At 39.0% G+C, this 14,754-nt stretch overlaps 1 protein-coding gene across 1 annotated transcript in view; it reads right to left on the reverse strand.

Annotated features, from left to right (window-relative positions):
• Nucleotides 1-14,754, reverse strand: part of mtor (mechanistic target of rapamycin kinase) — a 133,577-nt gene that overhangs the window by 17,219 nt on the left and 101,604 nt on the right. Inside the window, exons 37-46 of the mRNA XM_057824272.1 lie at nt 13,040-13,155; nt 6,953-7,070; nt 6,177-6,374; nt 5,162-5,250; nt 4,876-4,972; nt 4,674-4,772; nt 4,442-4,564; nt 3,294-3,476; nt 831-965; nt 475-649 (exon numbers count right to left, since the gene is read on the reverse strand). Coding sequence (XP_057680255.1) covers nt 475-649; nt 831-965; nt 3,294-3,476; nt 4,442-4,564; nt 4,674-4,772; nt 4,876-4,972; nt 5,162-5,250; nt 6,177-6,374; nt 6,953-7,070; nt 13,040-13,155 — 1,333 coding nt within the window. The remainder of the gene's footprint in view (nt 1-474; nt 650-830; nt 966-3,293; nt 3,477-4,441; nt 4,565-4,673; nt 4,773-4,875; nt 4,973-5,161; nt 5,251-6,176; nt 6,375-6,952; nt 7,071-13,039; nt 13,156-14,754) is intronic.

Here is a 14,754-nt window from a genome sequence, read left to right on the forward strand (position 1 = left end):
TTGACAAAATATTTTCGTTATCGCCATCGTTGACGAAAACAACACTGCTCCAAATTCAAGGTCCCACGTCTCTCATCTACCCAAGACCCCACACCCACTCTCCACTAGTTCGTCATTATTTTTATTTTTGCCAAGAAGTTGTGATCGACATCCGAAATTTGAGTTTGTGAGAAAATACACACACTATACACACACTATTCTATAGCCTACTGCATTAGTAGCCAAATGTGTTACAAATGTCACATATGGTCTACAGTTGAAAACGATCATGCCCAACATAGTGCTGTACTTACGTTAATTTATTGTTCAGTTTAATTACTATTAAACAAAAAGAAAATTAATCAGAGAACTACGTTTTACTTAGTGTTGGTGGAAACAATTTATTATTGTTTTAAAGATTTTTTGGGTGTATTTGTGTTGAAAACCTGATTTCCTAACCCCATTGGTTGAGAGTTTGGACAGAATAATTCTTACCCATAATAGTGAGTTTTCGTGGTCGCTGCTTAGAAGTGATGACCTGGAGGGACGGTGCAATGGACTGGATGCGAATAATGGGCTGGTTGGGGTCATAGGTTCCAGGGACAGCCAGTTCGAGGTCGCGGCACATCAGTAATTTTGGAGAAACATACTGCAGCTCCAAGGAAGTCAGCTGAATGGAGATTTTTTTTTTTTTTAAATTTTTTTTTTTATGAAAACAACATGAATATATTAAATGAATAAATTCAATAAAAATTTTCATTCCAGTAATGCCTCGAGTACTTATACTGTAAGTGTAAGTTTATCATTTGCAATATATACACATTACAGATTTGTGTAAGTGTTTTACGTACCTGTGGCAATTGTTTGGAGATGCGCCTGAACACATGATAGTACAGGTCCCAGGCCTGGGTCAAGTCCTTCACATTTCCAGAGCGCATGTACTTCCTGCACCAATCCTGAGCCTCCATCAGGTCCCTGCCATAAGCCTTTAGAATTAAAAAAGTAATTTAGTCCCATTAAAATGTTACAACAAAGGACATTTAGAAAGCAACTTCACACTTGTTTATTTTTCCATTTAGAAGTACCTTGCTTTTCTCTCCGATAACATAGTTGTTTGGTAGAATATCTTAAATTTCCCGACCCATGTTTTGATAATTGTTGCATTGCCATATCCCGGGGTAATCGTTATTGCGAGCTTTGCATCGCAAATCGAATCATATCATGAGGTACCCAGAGTTCCCCATCCCTAGTACATTCAAATAGTACAGATTGTGGTTGGCCCACCTACATCTGGAACGATAATGAACGATTGATGGCTTATTCCATTTCACAAACTGACTAGTTAGGGAGGTCAAGAGGTCAACAGATAAGGGGCAAAAGTTCCAATTCATTCCTATTAGGCAGGTCTCTACCTTCCTGTAGCACTGCCAAATTTTTAAAAGGGAAGTGAGGCATTTATTAATTATCAATACAACACCCCCAAAAAAGTATTTTTTGGGGGAAATGTTTTTCTGTAGACATGTTTTTTTATATATATATTTTTTGCCACTGTCTTCCTTACAGAGTTCGAGAATATTTCTGTGCAACATTTCTGGAAATGAATACAGCAACACTATATTTTAGTAAACAAATTGGCATCTTTCTTACAATATACTCCTTAAGTCGAAAATTTCAGTAGTAAACTTGTTGCTTCCTTTATTAAACATTGATACAATTTTAAAACTATATATTGATTCTTGGCATAAGGGTATTGATAACCTGTTGGGATATAAAGTACTGCGATATATTTATTTTATGTGGTTTCTGATTCAAAGATGTACGTCGACGACATCGATGACATAAATGCGTCGAGCACAACTTCCTGTCAACGGTTAACAAAGGGTTAAAAAAATATATGTGTGAAAAGTTGAGAACGGCGGACACTCAGCATGCAAGCAAGGAAAGAGGCACAAAGCCAAAAAGCCAAAACATTGACTTATTTCAACGAAAAAAAGGTGGCTACACTGTTGTGTCCTGTCTCTTCAATGCCAAGCTTGCATTCCAAGCTCCTAGTCGGCCGTGAATGAACACCTAAAGTGCTGTCAACCAGTTGTAATTTTGGAAGACGACAGGAGACAACACGCTGGAAGAACGTAAGTCCATCTAACTAACTAACTAACTAACTAACTAACTAACTAACTAACTAACTAACTAACTAACTAACAACATTTTTTATTGAAGTTAATAAGCCTGTCACGATATGCATTAAGTCCATTTATCGCACAGTAAATAAAAAAGAGGGCGGTAATTTTCATGGCTGCGTTTTATCGCCGCGTGGGTGCAAACATTTGTGCATACGTGTACACGTGCGTGTTGATGGCATATGAGACTTCCGTTCCTTTCACAGGTTTTTATTGGTCATCAACACGCCATAGAATTGGAGTTCAGACATACAAAATAAGGAAACACATCCATATTAAACACTGTAAAAGTTAGCATTGTTACATTGAGGCTAATGGGGAAAAAAGACAACCTACTTTAGCCTGCTATAAAACATTGTCAGTCTTCTCCAAAAAGCAAAACTTGCGGTATAAGATGACACTTCAAACATGAAATATTGCTGGTTAACAGCATTTGCAAAAGAAAAAATGAAAAAATCTATTACTGACAACACATGCAATGACGAAAACTGGACCTTTTTTGCGAAGTGTAAAGCTTACGGTTAGCGGTTTAGCGAATGTACTTCCGGTGAACATTTCAAAACAAAAGCACGTCATGTTTAACATATAAATAACGATTTCTGGCATTAATCTCACATACTTCAGAATTCAGATTCTACACTAACAACAGCTTTAAAATGACACCCTTTATGAAAAATCTGATTGGCAACGAATAATTATTATAATAATTATTATAATAATATTATAAACAGCATTGTAGTATACATTAATATTAATGCTAAATATATGTATATATTTTTTAAGAATTGTTTTGAATCATATTGGCTGCCTCTGTGAGCCGGCATTCGAGTTTAATTTTTTGTGCTATCACGGTGTCGAAAATGAGCCGTCAATGTGTAATGCATCAAGGATGTGAATATTACTCTTAGAGAGAAATTTTAGCGATTTCGTGGGGGTGTTTAAGAAGTAATCATTTATTTACAGATTGCTCTAAAACAGAATGCTAATACTGTAGTGAAAATGAAACCCTGTTACATTTCACTGAGAAAAAAGAAATTGTTAGTGAAAACGGAATGCATCTTGAACTATAGTTTTAATAACCTACTTTTGCTTTTACATTTAATCATTTTTAATGCCAATCTGGAAGACACACACCTGATTAAAAGAAGTCTCTTTCAAAGTCTGTGGCCCCCTCTCCATCATTGCGTGCAGGGGTTCAAGAACAGCAAACATGCCCTTGACATTGCGCTCTCCAAAGTACAGACGTGACGCCTCCTCGAGGCCCTCGTGCCACATCTCATGCCACAAGATGGCCACTCGAATAAGTTCCTCACTAACCTGGATAAAGAAAATATATGAACAAGACAAAGGACAAAAATGCCTGGTTGCCATTTAAACACCATTCACATAAAAAAATACAGTGGTACCTCTACATACAAAGTTAATCCGTTCCAGGACCTTGTTTGTATGTCGAAATGGTCGTATGTCGAGCAGGATTTTCCCATAGGAATTCATTATAATTCCCTTAATTCGTTCCACAGTCCAAAAACCTACACTAAATCCTTAATACTGCTGGTACTATTACAAATGGCAATTGCACATAGCAAAACAAATAAATTATGAATAAAAATCATAATAATATAATAAAAAATAATAATAATAATAATTCCTGTATTCATGTAACGAATCGGGTTCTAATGTGGCGGACGTTTTTTGCTGTACCTGAACGCATCGCGGGGCTGACGTGCAGGAGACAGAGAGTGGTGAGCTTGAGAGTTTCACTTTCACTTTCAATGTTTTCCTGAGAAAACAGACAGTAGGCGTTTTGTGTTGAATAAGTTTATAATAAATAATAAAAACGTGGTGACGCTGGCGATTTCTTTGGAGATGTTACCACAATTAGAATTGTCAGTTTAACTTATGAAGACTGGCCGTGGAGTCGTATTCATGAGCCATTTCACGGATGCCCACCCCACGCTCAAATTTTTCTATAATTTGCATCTTTATTTAGAAGGTAAGCGTCAACTTTTTCCTTGTTTCACCAACTGTACCAACCTTTTCTGGAACCTGTATTGATTTCTCACACAAGAAAATCCGCCGTGCATTCATCTGCGGTGCTGCCAAGTCGTCGTATTTCGAGCATGTCGTCGGATGTAGAAACAAATGGCGAGTCAAATTTTACGTTGGATGTCGCAAACATCGTGTGTCGAAGCGATCGTATGTCGAGGTACCACTTATAATTTTGAAGTTAAGGTTACATTTAGTAAGGTAAAGTACCGGGATGATGCCGATCGCAACCATACCATGATAGCTTGTTGAACTAGAGTGTTGCAGTGTTCACACATGTTTTTCAGGATTTTGTTTGCAGCATTGTGGCGAGCTGTGGTGGTAGACTTAGAGGCCACAGTTAGTGGGTAGATCAAAGCCTGGAGATGGATAAGCAGTTCATATTTAAGTAATGGTTATCATTTTAAAGATTGTTGTAGGATTCCACCCCCAAAAAATTGGCATTCTGTAGTAGCTGTGCACACATACTTGTGGATGATATCGTCCAATGTCTGTAAGCAGCTGGTGGATGAGGCGACCCACCAGAGGACGAGGTGTGTCAATTCGAGCAATGAGCTGTGGAATCACCTATACAGCACACACACAGATGAGCACTTAGATGCAGTGTGCCACTCAGGCTTAAACAATTTCAATTTTATTATTTGATGAAAACGATGTGTGCATGTATTACCTGAAGCCAGGTATCTATTTGGATGGTCTTGATGCCCTCGACAAGCGCCTCATTTACTTCAGGCCAGTGGCCATAGTCAAACCACAAAGTCAAAACCCTAAAAAGAGCAATAATGAACTAGTTTGTAGTGAAAAGCATTACAAACAGTGGATGGATGGATATTCAATAAGGGACTGAACTAAAACTAGTAGAACAACCAACCACTAGAGGTCCTTTCAAACCCACATTAGTCAAGAGGTGAATATTGGCTTTGACACACATGCAGTACTAGAACTAGTCGGCTGACCTGAGTGTGTCCTGCAGGTTGTTGCCTCTGGACAGAGAAATGGAGCGGAAGAATCCTTGAACAGCAGGAACAGTGTAGAGAAGCAATGTCTAAGAAAAAAAACATGATGTGACTTTAATTATAAATGAAAATGACTATAAGATCATTATCTTTCTCAATTAGATGAATTGATTGTGAAACTTTTCTTGAAGCAGAAAATCTGTCCAGGAAGATGTGGTAAGGCCACAAATTACAGTAGCTATTTTGACAATGATCCATTGCAGCATTAATTGACTGCACTACTGCACCTCTATGCTTTGTTTTTCATTCATTCATTCGTCTTCCGTTCCGATGATCCTCACGAGGGTCGTGGGGGTGCTGGATTTTATCCCTGCTAACTATGGGAAATAAGTGGGGTACATCCTGAATTGGTTGCCCACCAATAAAGCCTGTAATTTTGCATGTTAATGCATCCTTTTAATATAACTAGATTTTTTAAAATGTGCATTCATCGTGATTAAAACATGGTCCTTAAGTGTCCTATCGTTTGGAATTCCAAACGTGACGCAACGGACCCTTTTATGTACGTATGAATTAACAATGAAAACCAACACTGCAGCCTGTCCACACAATGTGTATTCAGTGACGAAAGGTACACTGGAGGAGAAATTGGTGCTGACACACGTGTCGCCAAGTGTTGCTTGCCAAGTCTGGCCTGCTAATTAGCAGTTAGCACCAGGCTAGTAGAGTAAAAGGTACCGTAGTTGCTTCAAAGCAGACATCTGCCATGCCATCTTAAAATATAGTGGTGTCTAAAAAATGCTTGAGGTTGTTTCAGCCAAGCAGTAATGCACTGTAATTTGCGTGAATTGGTTTGCCATAAAATTCATGAACTTTCCACACAATATGAACATCTTACTGATATTATACCGATCCCTACAGCCGGGTCAGTAGAATATGATATGAAATAAAGCTTCTATTAGAATAATTATATCTTGTTATAACAAATGACAAGTTAATTCTGCACTATTCTCACCTCATTAACCTTTTTTTGTCCTGGCGAGGGGACTGGACTGTGGTCGTTGCCGTCAACCTCACTGTCGCTGTTGCTGGCCTCACCGTTGGCACTGGCACCGCTGGCGTGTCGCAACTTCTTCTTCTCATCACGAGCCTGGTTCTGATGTTTGTAATGCAGCACCGCCTCAAAATTCATTACTGCCCACGCGTGCCAGGCCTGTCAAAAGATGGTAAGATCTAAGTGAATAGAAGCGGGCAACAAATGGAAATGCCTTCCACCATGATGATGGCCATTGACGTATTTTTCCAGTCTATGGTGGTACAAAAAAAGTCTTAAGGAATGATCTAAACCTGTGTAAATGTGTGTGATGTTTGCTGGGTTATGCAACCACCTATTAAAAGGTCAAAAGCTTGAGGGAAACGGCGAGGACAGCTGTGTAAAAAGCTGGGTAGGTAAGTGAAGTGCAAACATTATGAAGCCTTAAGCACTGCCACCACCCCAGACAAAAAAAAAAAAAAAAAAAAAAAAAAAGATCTCATTCCCAGCACCTCAACGCCCCGAAATCTTTTATCAACTGAAAGACTGAGCCTAAATGTAACAGTCCTATGATCTATATAAATGGGCCATGCACCAATTGAACCTAAACTTCTTTTGTTAGGAGAGGTTTGTGTTTAAAAAAGAATGAGTGTTTCTCTCATGAGGAAAACCTCTTGCAGGCACAGCTGGATTTTTATTTTACTGTGGCCAAAGGGGTTGAAAAAGAAAGAGTGTGAAGAGTAGGGGGTGAAGCTCACCTTGTACCAATTGCGGTCATGCTCGGTTGAATGGCTGTAATACTGCAAGACTTTGGGGATGGTGCTCTCATTGATGCCCTGCAGGCTAAGTTGCCACTCTCCCAACTTCAGGAAGCATCTTAGCAGAAGAACACAAAATGGTCATACAGGGGTTGGACAAAATAATGGAAACACCTAACATTTTGGCATCATGATCAGTGAACAGAATTGATAAATAAATGGCATGAGGAACATTCTAATGAAATTGAGCATCTCGTATAGCCGGCACAATCCCCAAACCTCAACATTATTGAGCATTTACGGTCAGTTTTAGAGATTCAATTAAGACGTTGATTTCCACTGCCATTGTCTCTAAAAGAGTTAGAGGGTATTCTACCTGAAGAAAGGCTTAAAATTCCTTTGGAAACAATTCACATGTTGTATGAATCAATCCTCAGAGAACTGAGGTTGTAATTGCCGCAAAAGGCGGACCTACATTATATTAAATTAAGTTTTTGTTTATATTTTAAGCCAAGGGTGTCCAAACTTTTTGCAAAGGGGGCCCTATTTGGTGTGGTAAAAATGTGGGGGGCCAACCATGGGTGACGTCCTTTACGTAGAACAATATATTTAAGCAAATTTTAGCAAGCCATTCAGTGTGTCACATTTGCTTTATTATTTTTTTTAAATTAATAATTTCAACAATCTTACAACAAGCCATTGGGGCGTTCTATTTTGGCTCTCGGGCTCTTGCGAAATACTGCTGCTGTGAAATTAAACTAGCTTCAAGTTGCTTCAATTTCTCGCTGCGAATCTTCCCTGTAATCTTTTCGTACATGTCAACGTGTCTTGTTTGGTAATATCGGCTCACATTGAAATCTTTAAAAACAGCGACTGTCTCTTTGCAAATGAGGCAGACACAGTTGTTGCGTATTTTAGTGAATAGTGAAGTAATAGTCCAAATTCCACCAATCCTTGAAGCGTCGGCCGTCACAGTCAACTTTCTTTCTTTTTTTTTTTTTTTGTTGATTGTCGCCATTTTAGAAAATGGAAGTTATGGGTCACACGGGTTAATGTTGCTTAGCCCTTAAATACCTGCAAAATGGAACAATTATCAGAGAATCCCAAAATTTGAAAAATAGGGTCCTAATGAAAACTTTTTTTCAAATTTGTAAAAAGAAAAGTCTAAATGAATATGAGTAATAAGCGCTCTAAACATCTATAACCCATGCTAAATCATGTTTTTTTTTTTTTTCTCATAGAACCTGCAGATGCATGTGTTGACTTGCATCCATCGTTTTTTTTTTTTCCAAAAAGAAATGTCAAAATTCTAAATTAGTCTCAAAATCATGAAATTTTAGGTGTATCAAATGTGATACATTTGGCAATAAAGGGTTAAAGTGCTGCTGCCTTTTAGTGGGTAAATGAGGAGCAGCATTTTGTGTGTAAGCTACTGCATATGCTGGTTGCAGTATTGCTGACCAATTTATTAAGTCTGTGTGCGGGCCAGACGTTATTGATTTTATGACATAGGCTGGGGGCCGGACCAAATTTGACCACGGGCCGCATTTGGCCCCCGGGCCGGACTTTGGACATGTCTGTTTTAAGCTGTTTCCATTATTTCAATAGCCCTTTAGTGGGATAACGAAACCACCAAATTGCAGGGAAAAGCTCTTTCCTAGAGGTCAGAGGACATCTCAGTGGCAGGTTGTTCTGAAATAACGCTAGCTAAAAAGTTCTTAAAGATTTGTCATGGAGTCATTTTGTTTCCTTACCTTAGAGAAAACAGGTACATACATGTATAGCTTTTGTATTCATTGACCATACGAACAGTATATTGGCCAATTTGGTCAAATTTGAGCAATATAATCATGATTATGATTTGCAGTTTCTAAGTACCAGGGATAAGTGACAATCAGAGCCCTGAGGAACATTGATTTAAAAAAATGCCAATTGTGTTTTGAGTTTGGGAGAAGCATGAGGGCAATTTTTTAAATCTATCACTAATAAAAACTTCACATATCTGCTAAAAGAATCTGGGAGTGCATCCAGAGAGTCTCCTTAATTATCCAAATTACTTTTCGTCAGTTAACGCTGTAGAATTCCACCTAATCCATCAAGCTCTGTATGGTAAGACAATCACGAGCGAAAAACTGGTGTCTGGCAAAAGCTTAATAAAACACACTTTTAACCAAACAGAGCACTTGGCACGCAATCTGTTGTCATCTCTTCCATCAAGAGTCCTACAGTCTAAGGTCCATTTGCAGAATGCCTCAACTAAAGAGTTTTCTGGAGATTATGTAATTTCTCTGGAGCGTTTTACCATGTGTCCGGCTTCACGTGTCGATGTCAAATGGTTTCCTAAAACTGCAGAAAATGTCAAACAGGTTGGCTTTTGGGAAAATAGCAGGGTGTGTGAACACCAGGGGATGCCAAAACAATGTGTCATTCGGGCAGGAGACATTAGGTTACAGATCTCAGTCACACTGGATGGAATAATCTGAGGAAGGACATCCCTAGAATTGTAGGAGACCATCCAGGTGTCCCAAAACCCATATCCGACCTGTATTCTTTAAAGTTTGTCAACCTCTCTGGGGGAATCCTGTCTTTGTATGACAAGATACATGTGTTGTCACTAAAAAGTATACTGTAGTATCCCCCAGATAACCATCGTCCCTGTTGGGAGGATGAAACAGTTTTTTTCAAAACAGCCCGTCTTTTTTTCAACTTGTCATGGTTGGCTGTTGTGTTGTGTGACTAATGAGAAGCAATGATCCATGTCTGTGTGTTTGTGTGGGAAACCGGGCTAGAATGGAAGTCAGCACACATCAAAGCAGAAAAATCCACTTTGTTTCACCTTAACGATTTTCTACCATTCCATAAATTTTTGTGGATATCATTTGATTTTTGTATGTAATCAGATTATACAAAATGAATGGTATAATAGATATTACACATACTAAAAATGTACAATGAAATTAATTTGCTCCTAGAGTATTGTTTTTTTTTCATAGCTCACCTGTCCTTATACTAATACTCATGTGGGACTTGTTTAATGTTAAAATATTGAATTTTACATGCAGAATATTAATGTTAGTCAGTGAGCAAGGTATAGACATTACTTCAAAATGCCTTGGCAGTCAACGACCTACTTCTACTTCAGTACAGTGAATGCATGCCTATGTTTATTTCTAAACACATCAGTTGCAAAAGGTTTGCTAATGTGGGCATTTATTTTGAATAGAAATAGAAAGAGACAGAGTTGTATCCGTCGTAGTTCGTCTAGCTACAGACAGTTAAGACCGAGACAAGATGAGACAGACAGATACATATAGCTTTTATTAAGAGTCTGTGTCCATACAGAAATCTGGACAGTAGTAAGTTGTCCCAGGCGTCAATTAAAAGAAGATATGAGATATGATTGGTCACTGCAAAGAAGTAACCGAAGCCAGGAGCTAATGCGGGGATGGTGAAGCCAAGAGGAAAGTTAAGGATGAGCTTAGTATTTTCTAAAAAAGAGAGGAAAAGGCTGTGTGCATGCTACAAAAGTTAAAGAAAGCTGGCTAGTGGCCATTTCTGAGCTAAAGTGCTGCAACACTGTAGTTTGCTAAGCTAAAAGCTTACTTTAGCACTGCGTGAAACATGGCTGGCTGCAACGTGGGTGAGCGTCAAGGTATTTTTGACGACATGTTTACAACTATTACATTCTTTTGAACTTCTCTTTTGTTCCCGAAATAATACGACAGTGAGGTTGACGACTGTGTACTTGATGATGACAAATGGCTGAAGATATACATTTGCCCCCAAAAAGTCCAGTGCCACTTACACTTTTTCTTTGTCTTTGTTTTTACGTATCGTAATATTGTAGTGTCAAGCTTCTTTTTGCTATTACTGGACAATTAAGAATGGCCATAGCTATATGGGTTATTATTCAGGCAATGTTTTTACTTTCCATTTCCATTACTCTAAATCAGTATCAAATATCCGTAATCAGTGTCTGACAACACAGGAGCCCAATTGGAATGTCTGATTTTTGAAAAGCTGCCGTTTTAGCTGACAACATGTTGAAAAAAGAATTTCATTCTGTTCATGGTTTCCCACAGTGGGATGTATCTTTGCGCCAGAGCTGTCAGTCAAGTATTCAATAGGAGACGTGAAGGTGAAAAACCGGCAATGTTGTGGAGGAGGCGCACCACATCTTTGACATTTGATGGCACAATGGCGCCATGTTTGGGCTGCTTGTGAGTGGCTGTGTGTGATAGTGTGGGAGAGAAGTCTAATTTTACTTTGTGAATGTTTACAATTAGGTCACTCAAAAGAATGAATCACCTTGAAAAAGACCCTGTGAATAAATGTGCATGTATGCGTGTGTGTGTGTGTGGGGGGGGGGGGGGGGGGGGGGGCGGACACCACGTTACATTGTCCTTGAATTAGCATATTCAGTTCAATTTTTGGCTGTTAGTACAGTGGGGCAAATAAGTATTTAGTCAACCATTAGTTGTGGAAGTTCTCCCACTTGAAAATATTAGAGAGGCCTGTAATTGTCAACATGGGTAAACCTCAACCATGAGAGACAGAATGTGGAAAGAAAAAACAGAAAATCACATTGTTTGATTTTTAAGGAATTTATTTGCAAATCATAGTGGAAAAGAAGTATTTGGTCTATACCAAAAGTTCATCTCATTACTTTGTTATGTACCCTTGGTTGGCAATAACGGAGGCCAAACGTTTTCTGTACCTCTTCACAAGCTTTTCACACACTGTTGCTGGTATTTTGGCCCATTCCTCCATGCAGAGCTCCTCTAGAGCAGTGATGTTTTGGGGCTGTCGTTGGGCAACAGGGACTTTAGACTCCTTACTCACCCCGTGGCGTCAAAATGATAACAAGATTGGTGAGCCAAAATCCCAGAACCACACGGGGGACCTAGTGAATGACCTACAGAGAGCTGGGACCACAGTAACAAAGGCTACTATCACACTATAACACAATGCGCCGCCAGGGACTCAAATCCTGCACTGCCAGACGTGTCCCCCTGCTGATGAATGTACACGTCCAGGCCCGTCTGCGGTTCGCTAGAGAGCATTTGGATGATCCAGTAGAGGACTGGGAGAATGTGTTATGGTCAGATGAAACCAAAATAGAACTTTTTGGGTTGAAACACAGGTTCTCTTGTTTGGAGGAAAAAGAATACTGAATTGCACCAAACCCACTGTGAAGCATGGGGGTGGAAACATCATGCTTTGGGGCTGTTTTTCTGCAAAGGGACCAGGACGACTGATCTGTGTAAAGGAAAGAATGAATGGGGCCATGTATCAAGAGATTTTGAGTGAAAATCTCCTTCCATCAGCAAGGACATTGAAGATGAGACGTGGCTGGGTCTTTCAGCATGGCAATGATCCCAAACACACAGTCAGGGCAACAAAGGAGTGGCTTCGTAAGAAGCATTTCAAGGTCCTGGAGTGGCCTAGCCAGTCTCCAAGTCTCAACCCCATAGAAAATCTGTGGAGGGGGTTGAAAGTCCGTGTTGCCCAACGACAGCCCCAAAACATCACTGCTCTAGAGGGATCTGCATGGAAGAATGGGCCAAAATACCAGCAACAGTGTGTGATAAGCTTGTGAAGCGTTAAAGAAAACGTTTGGCCTCCGTTATTGCCAACAAAGTGTACATAACAAAGTATTGAGATGAACTTTTGGTATTGACCAAATACTTATTTTCCACCATGATTTGCAAATAAATTCTTTAAAAATCAAACAATGTGATTTTTTTCCCCCACATTCTGTCTCTCATGGTTGAGGTTTAGCTATGTTGACAATTACAGGCCTCTCTAAAATTTTCAAGTGGGAGAACCTGCACAATTAGTGGTTGACTGAATACTTATTTACCCCACTGTAGATTGTTAGCACACACAAACAGAATTAATAATATACAGAGACTGTCAATGAAAATAAAAACTGATGCGACGAGTTGAATAGTTATCTCAACTATGCCGCCTGAACATAATTCCATACATAGGACACAACAATACCAACAGCATAATCTTAAGAGTTTTATAGTATTTGGTAGTGCTTGGACAGTACAGCACAACATTTCTACAAAGCGGACAAACCTGGCCATCAATTTGTGGAGCTCCTGTTTGTGTTTTTGGTCTTCAGCTGCAATGGCATGCTGGGCTTGCTGCTGCATCCCTTGCACAAAGTGCTGCATGTGCTGAAAGGCATCAATCTGAAGAGGTACAAAATGAACATTTGAGAGAAAAAAAAAACTTTTTGGAATGTGTATTTAAGAAATGACAGTTACCATTTTTTTTTTTCATTGTAGAAGAACTGGCATAAAGACAAAAAATCCACACGCCATCATATAATCAAGAAGTAATATAGCATAATTCTTTCAAAACATCAACTACTAAACATTAGATAAATTATTTTCAGCTGCTTGCACGTGTCCATGTTATGAGTGTGTATATTCAGATTTACAGTGAGCAGTACAGCTGGCCTGGAACAGTAAAACGTAAGCCCTAGTAATGTTTTTACAGGGTTGTAAAAAGGTATTTGCCCCATTCTCGTTTTTTAGGGTCACCTCACTTTAAGACAAATTTAAATCTCAGACATATATAACACAAGGAAATATAAAATGTATATTTGTTTCATACTGATTTTATTTATTCAGAATATATACAGTGGGACCTCGTCATACAGTACGATCGCTTCGACACACTATCTTTTCGACATCCGACATAAAATTTGACTCGCCATTTGTTTCTACATCTGACGACATACTCGAAATATGACGATTTATGACAGCGCCACAGTTTCTTTGTGTTCCTGCAAGACGGGCGCACGGCGGAATTTCTTGTGAGAGAAATCAACATGGGAATGTCAGTGCAGGTGGTGAAAAAAAGAAAAAAGGTGAGGCTTCACATTGAAATGAAGATGGAAATAATAGAAAACTATGAGCGTGGTGAGCACATCCATGAACTGACTCGACAATACGGCCGTAGAACGTCTACGATCTCGACGGTCCTCCTCAGACATCTGTTCGCCAGTCTTTATAAGTTAAGGTGACAATTATTATTGTAGTAACATAGCCCAAAAATCGCCAGCTTCGTCAGGTTTTTAATCATTTATTTCAAAACTTGTGCGACTGTCCGCTGCAGCTGACGCCAACAACAGAACATTAAAAGAGAAAGTAAAATCTCTACCGCACCTATCTCACTCGTCATGTCACTGTCACGCCATCCACGCGGTGCGTTCAGGTACAGTACGCAAAACACGCCCGCCACATTATCACCCGATTCGTTACATTATTACAGGAATTATTATTTTTATTATATTATTATTCCATTTTTTATTTATAATTTATTTGTTTGCTATGTGTAATTGCCATTTGTAACAGTACCAGCAGTATTTATTAAGGATTTGGTGTAGGTTTTCGGGCTGTGGAACGAGTTAATGGAATTATAATGTATTCTTATTGGAAAATCCTGCTCGACAAACGGCCATTTCGAAATACAAACAAGGTCCTGGAACGAACTAACTTCGTATGGAGAGGTACCATTGTATTTAAAGCTACCTGGCCCTATGTAAAAAAGTAATTGCCTCCTTGTTAAATCATTTATTAACTGTGGCTATTCATTTGTTTTTTGGGGTTACTAATTTTGCCGTGGCTATTCATTTGTTTTTAGGGGTGACTAATTTTGCCAGTCTTTTTAAATTTCTTCTCAATGACCAAAAAGATTACATAAATCTTACTTTAGTTTTGAAGTCTTAACTCTCAAGTGATTCAAGTTTCCCTGTAGGAATTTAATTGCTAGGAATTTATTTG

Source organism: Corythoichthys intestinalis, chromosome 2 (genome assembly GCF_030265065.1).
Source record: "Corythoichthys intestinalis isolate RoL2023-P3 chromosome 2, ASM3026506v1, whole genome shotgun sequence".
In the NCBI taxonomy this organism is placed as follows: domain Eukaryota; kingdom Metazoa; phylum Chordata; class Actinopteri; order Syngnathiformes; family Syngnathidae; genus Corythoichthys; species Corythoichthys intestinalis.